Source organism: Pleuronectes platessa, chromosome 4, assembly GCF_947347685.1.
Source record: "Pleuronectes platessa chromosome 4, fPlePla1.1, whole genome shotgun sequence".
Classification (NCBI taxonomy): domain Eukaryota; kingdom Metazoa; phylum Chordata; class Actinopteri; order Pleuronectiformes; family Pleuronectidae; genus Pleuronectes; species Pleuronectes platessa.
Window position 1 is genome coordinate 24,927,812 of NC_070629.1, and position 15,362 is coordinate 24,943,173.

A 15,362-nucleotide genomic window follows, 5' to 3' on the forward strand; every position below is an offset into this window, starting at 1 on the left:
CCATTCAAACCTTTTGTACAAATGTGCCCCTAATCTTTACAACTTCTCAAGATCAACAACTTGATTTCACGCTGTCGTGATATCAACAGGGAAAAATACAACATCATAGTTCAGACTCATCCATGACTACTTGAATCTTCATATCGGTTTCCATCAGACCTTTATGATGCATTCAGTTTTTCTTTTCTTACATCTCTTTCTTTAATGCCTCCTTTTCTTAGGCCCCTATCTTTTGTTCTTGAGCTGTCTAACACCAACATGCTAGAATCTAATAACATCCCTACTCTGTTATGTCTTTACCATTGAGTCACCTGCTGTATATTCTGTACAGTAACCTTCATACAATGTTAACTGTAAAAACAGCCTCACATGAATCGAATCCTGGTTCTTTGTCTTTCAATTTTCCAATAAATCAGTAGTGTGGATGTTCTCTAGGGAAATAATGAGACGCCCCTCATCCTCTCTCTCTGATCACATGTCTTTACACATGTTTAAGATCAACATCCGGTCAGATGTTTTACACATGTGTGATTTGTATATTTTATTCTGATTGGACACTAGAAGCTCATTTACTGGTTTTAGCTTTTAGACTCTATAGACACAATTCAGATGATGCACCATATAATCTGCTGCCATCTTGAGGCGGAACAAGGCACAGCAGTGACACTCACCGCTCCATACTGTAATAAGGATAAAGCTGGAATTGGTTTTAATCTGAAATTATGTGGATGTGAAATTTGAACCTAATTCAGAAAAAATTCACTGTCACCATCATTTCTACAGCAATATGCATATTTATATTTGGATAAAGCCTGTTTACCAGCCCTTTTTAATTCATTAGTAAAACAATAGTGGTGAATGGAATTTAGTTGACCTATTACCTTCAAACAGTCATGCAGTGGGGTCTATATTTGCTGTGAAAGCAGTGTATTTACTTTCATGGCCACAGTTACTCTTTGAGGTTATTCCCGGGTCGGCCACGGGGCAGAAACATGTTCATACCCCCCTTGACCCACATAACATATGGGAGTTTCATCATTTCCCACCCACTGGCCACCCAGTGCTCTGGAGCTGAAATGATCTGTTGATAAGGCAAATACTTGATTAACTGGAAATGTATCGGTGACAATTTAAAATAAATGATCATTTATTAAGCTAAAATTCAAACTCCTCAGTGGTACGTGCTTATTAATTGTGGAGATTTATATTTCTTATGCTCTTGTGCTTGGCTGTTTTGTGTGATACTGGAGGAATACTTTCCCCTCGGGATCAACACAGTTTCTATCCATCCATCCATCTCTACATTACATGTAATTTAATGGATGCTTTTACCCAAAGTGACTTACAATTAGTGCATTCAACATCTATAGGGGCCATGTAGGGGATCAGGATCTTGCCCAGATGGGGAAGACTGAGGATCGAACTGCCAGCCTTCTGGTTGGAGGACGACCACTATACCTCTCAGCCATAGCCACCCCATCTCTCTATCTAATAACAGTATGTATCTCTGTATTTATCTCTCTATCCATCCAACTATCTATATATCTATGTATAGTACAGTATGTATGTATCTTTCTATCGATCCATACATCCATCTATCCCTCTATGTATTTTCATATCTTTCTTTCTCTCTATCCAGTCCTCTATCTATATACCTATGTGCAGTACAGTGTTGTATGTATCTATGTCTCTCTCTATCAATCCATACACCCATCCCTCTATGTATGCATGTATATAAACATATATATATATATGTATCCCTCTATCATCCATCCATCTATGTATCTCTCTCTCTCTCTCAATCCCTCTATCTATCTATGTCTGTATCAATCTATCCATCCATCCATACATCCATCCATCCATCTATGTATCTCTCTCTCTCTCTCTCTCTACATCCATCTATCTATCTATGTCTGTATCAATCTATCCATCCATCCATACATCCATCCATCCATCTGCATGCTATCCCTAACCCTCCCTCTCACGCGCACACACACACGCGCGCAACGTACACACGCTCCACGACGCACGCACACCAACATGGCGGCCTCTGTCTCCCCGCTACGCTCCTCCTTCAGGATTTGTAGCCCGCTAACGTTACACCATCCCCGCTGCCGGGCCAAGCTACGGACGCACAGAAAATGCGAGAGCCAGCGGAGACACGTGCACCAGTCTGCGAGCAGGTAAACGGCAGCGCGGCGGAACCACCGCAGGATTTCACCCGGTTTTACGCGTTTAATGTGCAGCGGGATGAATGAGCCGCGGCGCCGCAGCCTCGCGGGAGAAGGCGTGTGGAGCCCGTCACGTGTCCGCGCACGGTGATTGACAGCGGGCTTCACCGTTCACACGGCGGAGAGGGCAGGCTCCGCGGATGTAGCCCCGAGCTGAGAGGCGAGAGACCGGGAGTGAGTGAGCCGGGAACAAGCGCCAAACTCCGGCCACGATTGCATAACGCGCCGCAGTTTCGCCGGGTGTAGCATTTCGGTGTAGCACCGCATTAGCTGCTAGTGCTAGGGGACGTTAGCTGCGGCGGACATGACGTGAACGAACGATCAAATGACACGTAGATAAAACACGCGTCACAGTGAACGCCTTCATTTCAAATGTGTAAATAATAATAATGATAATAATAATAATAATAATAATTCTTTCATTCACGAATCAAGAGCGTTAATTCGTCACTATGGTTACTGGTTTGTGGAGCCACGTCAGTAGCAGAGATCACGTTACCCGAGGGGAGCTCGCTCATTGGTCAGATCGTCGCGCATGCGCACTGCGACACTAAGATCGAAGTATTCAAGGCTTTTTATTGTTTCATCCTCAGGTACAAGATATTATTATTATATATATACAGTTGTACATATATATATAGTTGGAAAACAACTAAATCAGTAGTATCTGCAAATAACTATATACAGAAGAGAAACCGTAATTTAGTGAAACAATTCTGTTCACCAATAGTGCAAACTAAATAGATTTGTTTTGTGTGTGTGTGTGTGTGTGTGTGTGTGTGTGTGTGTGTGTGTGTGTGTGTGTGTGTGTGTGTGTGTGTGTGTGTGTGTGTGTGTGTGTGTGTGTGTGTGTGTGTTGATCATAGGTGTGAGTCAGTCTTTGGGGCAAAACAATTGGAGGCTCAGTCGACCTCTTCTCGCAGTTCCAGATGTTTCAGTTACCACGGCTAGCCTAATATCTCAGGAGGCCCCAGGGATAAAAATTAGTTTGTTGGCCTCTGGTGATCATGAATTGTTACTTAATGATTTTCTCTCCTCAAGTAACCAATAATTTATTTTAAATGAATGTGCCGAGGCTGTTTTTCAACCCGCGAGGTGCTATGATCTGTCTGTATGATTTACGGGTCCCAGGCATGCTGCTGTGGTGATTTCGGGGACGGAGTTGGCTCGTCAGCTCCACAGAGAAATCCAGCATGATGTGGAAGAGCTGGTAGCTCAGGGCAACATGAGACCCCACCTAGGAGTGGTCCTAGTGGGGGACGACCCGGCCAGTCGTACCTATGTCAGGAACAAGACCCGGGCCGCCAGCATCCTGGGTCAGATATGAGCATCGCACGCATCCCTGAACACTGTATGACATGCATGAACATATAAATGCACATACACATGGATGGACACGGTTTTATGGGCCAAAGTATTTACTAGATACTTCTACACAGCTGTAAATGAACATGCACATGGCCCCAGTTGTGAACTTGTATCATTTGTACGTGCGCTCCAGGTATTTCCAGTGACACAGTGGTGAAGCCGAGGTCCGTGTCCCAAGAGGAGCTGCTGGAGCTGATTGACAAGATGAACCGTGACTGGAGGGTCAGCGGCCTGTTAGTGCAGCTGCCACTTCCCGGTAAACACTTGTCACAGCTGACATCCATGTTACCTAATGTTTACTGCAGTTCAATTCGGGGTGTTCTTATATAAATATACATACATATATGTTTGTGCATGTATAGTAACATTTGACTTCAATAACAGGTCTCAAATGTATTTCCTTTGACCTGAATCCTGGTTTAGATGTCACATTGAGCACAAGCCTGTTATGAAACATGTGTCACTGAATAATAGAGAACTGTATGCTACTGGACCTGAACTGTTTATTCACGAGCATTAACGCACACATCAAATACATAATACATACAAGGATATTGTATACATACATACATCAAATTTTATGAGATTCTAATTTAAGTAATAATTTAGTTATTTAATTTTCCAGTTTAAAAAAAAAAGGGTTACATCATCCAAGCAAGACTTCTTCTAAACAATTTATTTTTGTTTTGAATTGTATACTTTCAGTAAGAAATAAGTCTGTATCAGGCCATTTGATATTAACATTGAACTCATCCCCTGTACTATGTGTTTAGAGCTGCATGTTCAACAGTTAGTCTTTATTTGATGTGTTTTATTAAATGTGTTGCTGAGTATCTGTCTGACTCCTTCCCCCCGGCTCAGAACACATCAATGAACGAGCAGTGTGTAATGCCATTGCTCCAGAGAAGGACGTGGATGGTTTCCATATTGTGAATATTGGGAAACTGTGTCTGGACCAGAGATCCATGGTGCCTGCCACCCCTGCAGCAGTCTGGGAGATCATCAAAAGAGCAGGTGAACCGTCAAATCCACTTCAGCTCCATTACTCACAACCAAGTTTCAAATTCTGATTTGAATATTGTTGTTTTGTCCTGGTTTTAATGGTATGTTGGTCTTTATTTTTACTTTGCTGCAAACAACTCATCCTCTAGAGTGCATTAAAGATCTTAATGATCTATATAGCTCATCTCAGGAATTGTTATTTATTATTATATTATTTTGTGCAAACTTCTAAGTTTTGTCCATGCTATTACGTTATCGTCTCTCGAGGCAATGGGAAAAGCAGCCACTAGGTAGTGCATAGAAATAAAATTATCTTGACCAAATGAATGATGTAAATACTCTGCCTAATAAGAACATAGGATGAATTATCCTAATATTTCCACTGTACTTGAGTAACCTCACAAAATGTAATGAATCAAATTTGGCTAAATTAAGTGTTTGTAAGCTTAAATAAGGCAGAGACGTCTTCATATTTGTTCAAGTTGCATTAACAAAACATGTATGATCAAGAAAAATATCAATTTGACTCACTTGTTAAGATAGAACAATTCGTTCTGCCTGATGATTGAGATGTAGATTGAGCTGGCTCTACTTGTAGATGCTGTAGGCTGTAATAAATGTATGATATTTTAAAATAGGCTGCCAGGGAAAGTAAACCCTTTGTTGTCTTACTGATGAAACCCAAAAGAGGGTGCTGTTGATCAGCTGTTAGAGAATCTCTTTCAGGTCCATACCACACAGGCACAGAGCAGCTTAGCATGCTCTCTACAATGGTGTTTGCAGAATATGATGAGGATGAAGAAGGAATAGTCCTTTTTCTCTCTCTCTCTCTTTTTGGACAAGAGGGAGCAGACATAGCTTTGGTCATCACATTGAGATCCTGTGGATATTCACAAGAAAATAAAAAATCCCCTTATCCGCTGTTCATCAAACAGTTAAGAATGTTTTCAAGGTTCAAGGTATGCTTGAGATAAAAATTAGAGCGGGGTAAAACAATATAGAACATGAACATATATTCACATCTTTTATGCATTGTTTATTCAATAAAATAAAACGTTTCATAATGGCAGCGATAATGAAGATATGTCTGAAAAGCTCATTGGAGGGTTTTTAATGGCAAACCAACAAATCTTCATGTGAGATATCCCACCACAACTGAAAACGTCAATGGTGTCAAATAACACACAACCACCAGTGCGGCCTGTTGCTTTGTTTGTCGGGCTGTTTTCCTTTTGTACCTGAACTTACTAAATGTGAATCTGATTGGACATGTTGACTAAACCCTATACACAAAGAATTACACAATTAAAGAGAGAAACTAATAAAATCTAAAAAGGACATTCTGTTTGATACAGTATTATCCTTACACTAAACATCACCGTAAAGACCTCTGTCTTACCTGGCAGTGACATTTATAACACTGTAACACACCACATGTGTAACGTTGTGGCGCCAGGCTGTGGTGCAGCTGACAGACAAACCTCCCTCCCACATGCCTCTATGATCAGGCAAAGGTGAACTACTGCCCCGGCTCTCTGTGCGAGTTCATTGGTTCATTTTCTGTTGATAGAATGATATTGCTGCATCCACGTTCAAGTTCTCTTTATCTCAGTTTGCAAATACTGTGCATCTGACATCAATTATTTGAAATATTTTCCTTGAAAATGTGTTTGTGCAGGAATTGAGACAGTGGGAAAGAATGTGGTGGTCGCTGGTCGCTCCAAAAATGTCGGAATGCCGATTGCAATGCTGCTGCACACTGATCGCAACCATGAACGGCCTGGAGGTAAGTAGGTGTGTGCGTGCGTGCGTGTGTGTGTGAGTGTGTGTGTGTTCATCTGTGTGCACACAGATGAGCCAGCATCTTTGTACGTAAATGATGTTGCACCATCTTGGCTTACCCCCAGGGATGATGACGCTTTGTTAGGCTGTGATCAATAACTGAAGACGGGAATGACTCCTTGCCTGAAAGAACAAAACAATAAATGCTGATGCACATCCTTTAAAAAGAAAAGAAAAAAACAAGGGAGCGTGAAGGAAAAGCACAGGGCGAGATTTTTGGCATTGTGCACCCCTACAGGAAATATCGACTATCCTTATAAGGGTGCAGGAAGTAGGGACGGGGTTTTGAAAGGCACAGCATGGAATTTACTGCTGCGATGAAGCAACAAGATAAACTTGACCTGGTAAAGTATTGCAGGTCAGATTAACACCAAAAAAATTGTAACTTTCACCTGCATGCAAATATGCAAACACTTTTCTCTTTGTATCCATTCAGGGAAACATTAAGCCCAGTTAAGTCAGAACTTGTGAGCAGTCGGTGCAACCGGCTCACGGCCTCTGTCTTTACGTCTAAATTGAGTGTAGCACAATTGAGATGCAAGTATACTGATCCACTGACCTGCTGCCAGTTTGATGTTTGGGTGTTTTCACACACATCATGGACCATGAATGTGTGTTGCCCTTGAAATATAATGCATGGACTAATGAGCTGCTGACAAGAGTCACACAAATCAAACATAGTATTGACATGTTTTTGTTTAATTCTGATAGCAGAGAGAAAAAACCGTGATGTGTTAGTCTATGGCTGGAACAGTATCACAGACCACTGGGTCAACAGTAAACCTTATTTTGTCAAGGATTAAAAGGAACATGTCTGAAATACATAAATAAAAATCCATATTATTGAAACATTCATTTGGCCCCTTTGAAGCAATCAGTGAAGTAGAATGTTTTACAAAAGGAAACAAGTAAATGAATCTGCACCAACAGTGACGTTGAAACAAGCACCTGGTTTTACTTTTGATAATACACCCTAAACATGTCTTAATCCCCCCCAAAACTTATCTCACACACACACGCACACACACATGCATTTATACTTCTATCTTAGTGAGGCACTCATTGGCATAATGCATTCCCTAGCCCCTCACCCTCACCCTAACCTTAACCATCCAAACTAAAGTCCTCACCCTCAAACAGCCCTTTGAAGAAGTGAGGACCGGCCCCACATGTCCTCACTTTCCAAAAATGTCACTCTGTAGGGTCTATGCTTAAAAGGGTCCTCGCAAAGGTATAAGTACAGGAACACACACACACACAGACCACCAGGTATGTGGTGCAACTGGGATGTGCTGCGACTCGTCCTCCCTCCCCCTCATTCTTATCTTGAAGCCCTCCCTGCGTGATCCCTCTGAGCCTCTACACATTGTCACAGTTCAGTTATCACTCCACAGGATGTCCTAACACATATGACACAAAGATTTGGATTGCTATTGTAAACGTTGTTACCTCACCACCCCCTACTTGGCACTTCCTGTCATAGAAAAAGATACGTTTTTGTAGCACAGGGAATCCTGACTTGGCTGTTGATACTTGAAGATGTTTCATGCTGAGGTCAGTGGAGTGAGATTAGTCCTGGAAAATGCACACATCTGCCCGGCTTGATAAATCAAATATGTAAAAGTATGGAAACTGGATTAACTTGTACATATAGGAAAGATAAGAGGACTTTTTAAAAATTTTTACAATGCCACTGCTCCCCTGAAGGTCGATATTATATTTCATATGAAGTGCAGTAAGGTTTTCTGACGTCAGCAGGAGTTGTCTTTGTTTTTGAGCGGGCACGCCTCAGAAAACCCTGATGAAAGTGTCATTGTTTGTCAGGATAGCTCACTGTCAGCTGTCCTCAGAGGGACTGCTGCTTCATTAAGTCATTCTAATGGAGACCTTTTTACTTTTATTCCCTGATTATCCAGGGTAACTATAACTCCCTTTTTCTACTGCTTTAAACACCAGACATGAAATTGAATCCATCCACATGGTTTCTACTGCATTTCTCAAAACCTCGGCTCCGAAAAGAAAAAAGACTGTCTTCAAGGTGTAAGAGAAAACCTTTTTTGGATTTATATGAGCTGACCGAGATCAATAAACGTTTTGTTTCCGATCAGGAGATGCCACAGTGACCATTGTCCACAGATGTACACCGAGGGAGCGGCTGAAGGAGCTAACCAGCCTGGCTGACATCATTATTGCAGCTGCAGGTAAATATGACATTGACGTGACTAATGACTGTCATTACACTTTTATACTGACAGTTACTCTGAATGACTCAGAATCAGATATGTCTCTAATGAATCAAATCATTCACATATTAGTCACCTTTTGGGTGGCAACTAATAATTATTGTAGGTATTGATAATGATTAATTTCTATATCAATCATTCCGACTATAAAATCTTAGACAATTGTGTCAAAATCTCCATCATTACAGTTTTCTTCGTGTGTCAAAGATGATTTCTTCAACTCTCTTGTTTAACCCTTAAATATATTCAGTTCACAACGTTAGAAACGGGGTGTCATTCTGCAGAGACAGTATTTAAGTCTCCAGGTCGTCAGTCAGAGACAACTGCTCGAAGAAATTCAGGAAAACCACTTTCGGTTAATTAGCATTCTCAGGCAGAGCAGCAGAAAAATGGATCTCAATTCCTTCTTATAACAGAAAATGCATAAGCGTCCATTTTCTTATAACTTAAAACATGGCTCAAGAAAAAACCAGTCATGTGACCTTTTGAAAGTGTGTTCTGATATGGAGACTGCAGGAGTCGGCCTACGTTGGCCATTTCGACAGCGAATGAGATGGTCTTGCATTCGGAGGATTTCCTTTTTGTGTTACCAGCTTATTGTAGGCTACTTACTACTAGGCAACCCAGATAGCTAGCTTGTTAGCTTTATCACTAGCATGGCAATGAATCCTGGGATAGGTTTGGCCTGAGGAGGATCCCACGTTGCTCGGTAATAGAAAGTTATATTTGTCGGCTGCATTTGAAGCAGCCAACAAATGGGACAGTTACACCGCACTGCTGTGGCTTCATCAGCCGTCAAATGCAGCCTCTGAGGAAAGTGGCCCCTGAGTTAACGTGGGGCCAATCGATCAAACAGTTGCAGATTGATTTAATTTTCTGAATTTTTTGTTTGACTAAATAATTGTTGTAATTTTCGTTTATTGACACGGATGATAAACCTTTAGTTAATTAATTAATTATGTTGTTGCTGAAGCGGCTCTTTCTCAAAGTCCACACTCCTTAATCTCCTGTCAGATGCCTTTTTCATCATGTTGAGCTGCACACACAGGGTGGGTGGGGGGGGGGATTATGTGAACTGATAACGCAAGAGGGAGTAAAGATTGTGAAAGTGCTAACCAGCCCTTACTTGAAGTGATCTCGTTGGAGTCTCAATAATCACCTCTGAAGTGTCGCGGATATTTACCCGCTCTGCTCCGCTGGGGTGGAGGATTGTGGAACAATGGTGAACCGTTTGCCGCTGGAATGCGAGAACATCAATCAATTCAGGGCAACAATATCCCTTTAAAAGCTCTTGAGTCACAAAATGCCTGAAGGAGTGCCATGTTGTCTGCTGCGGCGAATGCATCAAATTAAAGCAGGGACAGTTCGTTCACTTCCTTTTCATCCGATATTTACATGTACGTTTTGTATACTAGGATTTGCACACTAACACGCTGCTGTATAATTAAATGAACCTCCAGTAGTTTCAGTGTCCCTTGGGAAAAATCGAGGGTGTGTTGTGGATTGAAATGTTGTGGAACCTGCAGTTAATGTGTCACTGTGATGTCTGTCTGTCTGTCTGCTGCGTATCGGCTGTGGTATTTTCTACCGTTAAACCACAGCCTTAATCCTTATTTGGCTCAGATTCGATCCCAATGTGGAGCACCTACAGTTTTAGAATAATAACTTGACACGTTTCGGAAGCAGACTTCAAAGTGGCGCGGTTGTTAGGATAAATATATATTACCTAATTATATGCTTCCTCACAGACTCTCAGCTGAGGCGTCATCTTATTCTGCTCTGAAACCTTTTTAAGTATCAGGTGATAACTGGTAACTGTCATGGGAACCAGTGGTTAAAAATAAACAATTATCAGCACTGCAGCTTTCTGTTAAGAGACACTCGTATAGCTTTAAAATGTATCGGCTCTTTAGTTTGATCTTGATAAGGTTCATTTACGTTTTGATGGGGGTCTGAGGTTAGATCTATTTAAGCTAAAGTTCAACATGAAGGTGAGGGTGGAAGGCTCCAGGATTTGTTCCTGTATAACTGGATGTGGTACATATACTGGAAGAGGAAACCAAAGAGCTTGCTTCCTTGTTCCTGATGATAGGGGCGGAGACTCAAACTTTCTCTATGCCGCTCCCTATTTGTTTGGAGTCTTATTTTGATAGTTTGCCAAGTCAAACACATTTTTCCACATTCTGAAGTTTTAGGTTTCACGTTGTCTGAGACAATTCAACATGTAACACAACAAGAAACCGTGCTTCAATAAAGAATTTAATTAAACATCTTTGAGCACATGCACAGAGGCTCAGTTACCAACTGCCAAGCAGCCATTTGCCTCAGGGCCGCAGACAGCCAGGTGTCTCCACAACCCGACGGTTCACTGTCCTGACAGTTTTTCTTAATTGGATTAATTATAACTTAAAATATGCAACAAATGTAGCTTTACACACACACATAGTACAATGTCAGCAGACATGATAAGGGCCTTAGAGTGTTCCCTGCATTTGCTTGAGACCTTCGTTCAGTGTTAAATCACAAAACCAGGGGTCATGTAATCCTCTAGGAATAATATTCCCATGTCCTGTCTCTGTAAACTCTTCATGTTGTAGGTGTTCCCAGACTGATCACAGCAGATATGGTGAAAGAGGGCGCAGCGGTCATCGACGTCGGCATAAATCGGATCCAGGACCCAAAGACGGGAAAACTCCGGCTCATTGGTGACGTGGACTTTGAGGGTGAATAATCCAAACTTCATTTGAGTAATAAACTCTAGTTAGGGGGCAAAGCATAAACACTGCCAGGGCTATATAGATTTACGAAACTGGTATATATCATTTTATAATAAAACATGCTTACCTCATCTGTTTGCCTTGCAGGAGTGAAGGAGAAGGCAGGAATCATCACTCCTGTTCCAGGGGGTGTGGGTCCCATGACGGTCGCCATGCTGATGAAGAACACTGTGACTGCTGCCAGAAACGCACTGATGCATTAAACACTGACACACTATAAAGCCATTTTAATGAATGCTATATGATACAATATGTATATGCATACAGAGCGGTATTACCTTTAGGTTTACACACACACACACACACACACACGCACTTTGCCAAACATCTAGCACACTTTATTTAAAACTCCATGAGCTCAAGACTTCATACCTGCTGGGAAATTTACTTGATATGTACTTTGTTTATATTGTGAATTTGTTCATTTATTTATTTAAGTTATTTATTTCAGAGTTCACTTTTTGTGACTTTAGATTCATATTTTTTCTACCGACTTCGTTTTGGTTAATTTTTGAACATTCCAGATTCACTGGAAAAGGAGTATTAAATAATAAAAGACAATGCGGTGCAAATATTACAATCTCCCTTTCTTTCTGTGAGCTATTGGTTCCATCCCAAAACAACAGCTGTGTGTTGTTTTAGGATAAACTTAACAAATTATAATTTATCCCATGAATCTTCTGCCATCTTGCGCTGATGACGTCATTTGCAGCCAGAGTCCGCGGAGTCGTGATAATGGAGATGAGCCATCTTGATTCGGTCTCAGCTGGCAATCATGACGATTCATCGCATTAAACAACTAATTAAAAAAAACGTATCAGAAACACAAACAGTTACACAAACTAATGTTTATAGTTCTTGTGCGTCAATAACTACCTCAAATAACAGAAACCATCTTCAATAAAAAAGTATTTAGCATGTACTTTATAGTTTGGTCCAAGCCCCATTCATTTAACACGGAGGTCGGGTTTGAATTGTGTACTGCAGCCAGCCACCAGGGGGCGATCAAGTCACTTTGGCTTTACTCTTGCAGAGCGGTCATGACGTCTATGCTGCCAACCAGCAGCAAAGAATTGTCTATACATCTCACCTATGATGCTCTTCCTTATCGTCATACTAATTACAAGCCTGAAAAGATGAAAACAACTTGGCAGTTGCCCCCCCCTTCTGAGGAAATTGAGGCTTTCCCAACACCTGTAACTTTCAATGAAGCAACCTCACAAGACGGCAAAGGAGGCATTTTACTGAAACTCAACCTGCCAGGGGCATGCGTGGGTTTTAGAAACTTCCAACGAAGAAACTCAACGCACAAAGCCTCTGGGTAATCACATACCCCCACCAGCATCACCTCCACCGCCGTCAGCCCGCAGACTCTGTCCCTACATGCTGGGAGTTGTTCGGAATAAAGGAAATGAGGCAGATGGTTTTTTGGAGGGAAATGCTTCTCATTTTTCATGAAATCCTCGGTTCGTTGATTGGCTGTTTGAATGGGTTGTCTGGTTCGCGGCACGGTATATAAGCTCGGCACAAAGCAGCTGTGGATCACACTGCTCTGTCATCAGACATCACACCAACAGAAGATGTTCACACAAAGACCGACCAACCTGGAGAGAGGTAAGTGTCAAGGAAGGCACCATTATTTGTTCATATACTTTGACTCTTGTCTGTGATTCCAACAAACAGTTGAAATGTGTTTTTGTGATGCAGTTTTTCTGAGATTTGTTTTTTAAAAGAGAATTTTCCACCATTTGGTAAAAAATAACAAAAAGAAGAATTTTGACTAGAAGATAAAAAATTTTGCAGCACGAGGGAGGAAATTGAACTCTGATAACCCTTCAACTCTCATAATTAAACTTCCTATTTTCTGTCATTTTCCTCCCTTCTCTCAGTCATCCTCTCGGCGGTGGCAGTGCTGCTCCTCCTGACCACAACAGGACAAACTGCGATTCTGACCGACAACCTCCAGACAACAGCAGCTTCTCTTCTTTCAAATACAACCACACAGCTCAACACCAGTGAGTCTTTTTTTTTTATCATTGTGAAGATATATGACTTTATTAAACCTGTATGGAAAATATGTCAAAATTAAAATCAACAGATCAATAAAAATATATTCCTCGCTCAAATTGCTAATTTTCTACTGTTTCATCATTCATCCTTTTATAGTTCTGATTTATCAAACTTACTTTGCATGTTTTTTTCTTTTCATATACCCCTATATGTGCTTTTGTATTTATGTATTTTGTATTTATTTTATTTCTACAAAGAACATGGAACTGCAATGTATGAAAGGTGCTAAATATATATATAAAAAAAACGATAAATATAATAATTGTTATTTGTACTATTCGTTTCCTGTAGCACTTAATTGCCTATTACCACAAACAGGCTCTCCACAATGTTGTGTTACAATGTGATGATTGATTGTGATGCATCTCTTCCTGTGTGCAGGCAGCGTGGAGCATCCAAAGGTTCTGCGAACATTCAAATCATGTGACAGTAAGGATGAGAAATACTGTGAGAACGGCGGCGAGTGCATGTACCCCCAAGACAGCGACGAACCTTTTTGCATGTAAGAAGAAAACAAATACACACATATACACGCACACACACATTTATGAAGTAGAGGTGCAGTGTGTATCCTGTTTTTATTTGTTGACAGTAAACTAGAGTGCCGGCACATGTTGGTTCGTGTTCACCTGTGGAATGCACTCACCTTCCTCTCTGTCTTGTTGCAGCTGCTCGTCCTCGTACAGCGGCCCTCGCTGCCACTTCTTCAGTGACACAACTCACACGCTCCCCGAGTTTGAGCAGATGATCGGCATCATCTTCGGGGTCGCCGTGCTCTTCTTGATCCTGGCCATCGTGATTTACTGCTTTATCAACAGGAGGTGGGTTTCTACTGTCCAAGTGTGTGTTTGTTTCTTTATCTTATTAGGAACAGGGGGATGTGATAATATGGAAATTAAACCACAAAATGCTTGAAATAAGGTCTTTAATTTGATTATCCTTGCGAAACTGACAACTTTTTAATTTGGTACCAAACATTTCCCTGATTCAAAATCATTTCTCAATGTCTTGCATATTTAGATTTAGTGAAAAATTTACTCTCAATGCTTAAAACTCAGTTTCCCTCTTTTTTTTGGGGGGGGGGGGGGGGGGGGGATTCTCAGTGTTTTCACACTTATTAACAGTTGTGTGTTACTTTCAAAGACGTCTTGAAGTTCTAATAGAGATGTTTGTTTGTTTTCTCCAGGTGTATGAAATCAGCCCCACTTATAAAATCTGCACCCTCAGAAACATCAGTGTGAGCCCTGACAGTCACTGTTCCTCCTCCTCCTTCTCATCTTCATCATCTTCATCACTCCTTCAGCGCAGACACACAAAGCAGTTGTGATTCCCTAAAAGATTTTTTGTACTTTATTTAACTGTTCTATTTGACAAGCATAAAGAAAAGATCTATTTATTTCGTCAAACTAAGTGATGTCAGACCTGGTTGAGACTTTTTTTATTTCTCAAACAGGGTCAGATATTATTCATTCTATTGTCCTTAAAAACTGAGTGTGAAAAATGATGTGTATTTATTGTACTACAGAATTTAACTTATTGAACGTACTGTTAATTTAAATGTTTGTCATAGATTTACGGAAAATAATATTTATATGTTGCCGGATTGACTATGGTTAAAGGGTGAATAAACACCTTGTCGGAAACTTATTGATGAAGTTTATTTTAACATTGTTTTCAAATCCGGAGCCTTGCGACAGGAGACATTGTTTCTATGTTGGAAATCACTTGTAAAATGTAATATTAATGTCCCTGATGTGACACAGGTTGCACGTCAGTCAACATGAACCGAAAAAATAAACATGCAATCAAATGGCAAATGTGTTTTCTGT

General features: G+C 40.9%; 2 protein-coding genes across 2 annotated transcripts; both read left to right on the forward strand.

The window, feature by feature from the left end:
* The first annotated feature begins 2,012 nt into the window (after positions 1 to 2,012).
* On the forward strand, positions 2,013 to 12,005 carry mthfd2l (methylenetetrahydrofolate dehydrogenase (NADP+ dependent) 2 like). Its single transcript, XM_053421744.1, has 8 exons — positions 2,013 to 2,183; positions 3,363 to 3,547; positions 3,733 to 3,855; positions 4,461 to 4,613; positions 6,280 to 6,387; positions 8,552 to 8,644; positions 11,284 to 11,409; positions 11,551 to 12,005. The coding sequence occupies exons 1-8, from the start codon at positions 2,041 to 2,043 to the stop codon at positions 11,664 to 11,666; spliced, it is 1,047 nt and encodes a 348-aa protein (XP_053277719.1). The 5' UTR covers positions 2,013 to 2,040; the 3' UTR covers positions 11,667 to 12,005.
* Positions 12,006 to 12,918: 913 nt separating this feature from the next.
* On the forward strand, positions 12,919 to 15,350 carry epgn (epithelial mitogen homolog (mouse)). Its single transcript, XM_053421742.1, has 5 exons — positions 12,919 to 13,077; positions 13,353 to 13,478; positions 13,915 to 14,035; positions 14,202 to 14,354; positions 14,720 to 15,350. The coding sequence occupies exons 1-5, from the start codon at positions 12,951 to 12,953 to the stop codon at positions 14,772 to 14,774; spliced, it is 582 nt and encodes a 193-aa protein (XP_053277717.1). The 5' UTR covers positions 12,919 to 12,950; the 3' UTR covers positions 14,775 to 15,350.
* The last annotated feature ends 12 nt before the right edge of the window (positions 15,351 to 15,362 follow it).

What these genes read in the sequence shown, in the direction of transcription:
- mthfd2l (XM_053421744.1), top strand. Translation starts at nt 2,041, where the DNA reads ATGGCGGCCTCTGTCTCCCCGCTACGCTCCTCCTTCAGGATTTGTAGC. An exon ending in GTGCACCAGTCTGCGAGCAG is followed by an intron (nt 2,184 to 3,362) that starts GTAAACGGCAGC and finishes TACGGGTCCCAG; the next exon opens with GCATGCTGCTGTGGTGATTT. An exon ending in GGAGATCATCAAAAGAGCAG is followed by an intron (nt 4,614 to 6,279) that starts GTGAACCGTCAA and finishes GTGTTTGTGCAG; the next exon opens with GAATTGAGACAGTGGGAAAG.
- epgn (XM_053421742.1), top strand. Translation starts at nt 12,951, where the DNA reads ATGGGTTGTCTGGTTCGCGGCACGGTATATAAGCTCGGCACAAAGCAG. An exon ending in ACCGACCAACCTGGAGAGAG is followed by an intron (nt 13,078 to 13,352) that starts GTAAGTGTCAAG and finishes CCCTTCTCTCAG; the next exon opens with TCATCCTCTCGGCGGTGGCA. An exon ending in TACTGCTTTATCAACAGGAG is followed by an intron (nt 14,355 to 14,719) that starts GTGGGTTTCTAC and finishes TGTTTTCTCCAG; the next exon opens with GTGTATGAAATCAGCCCCAC.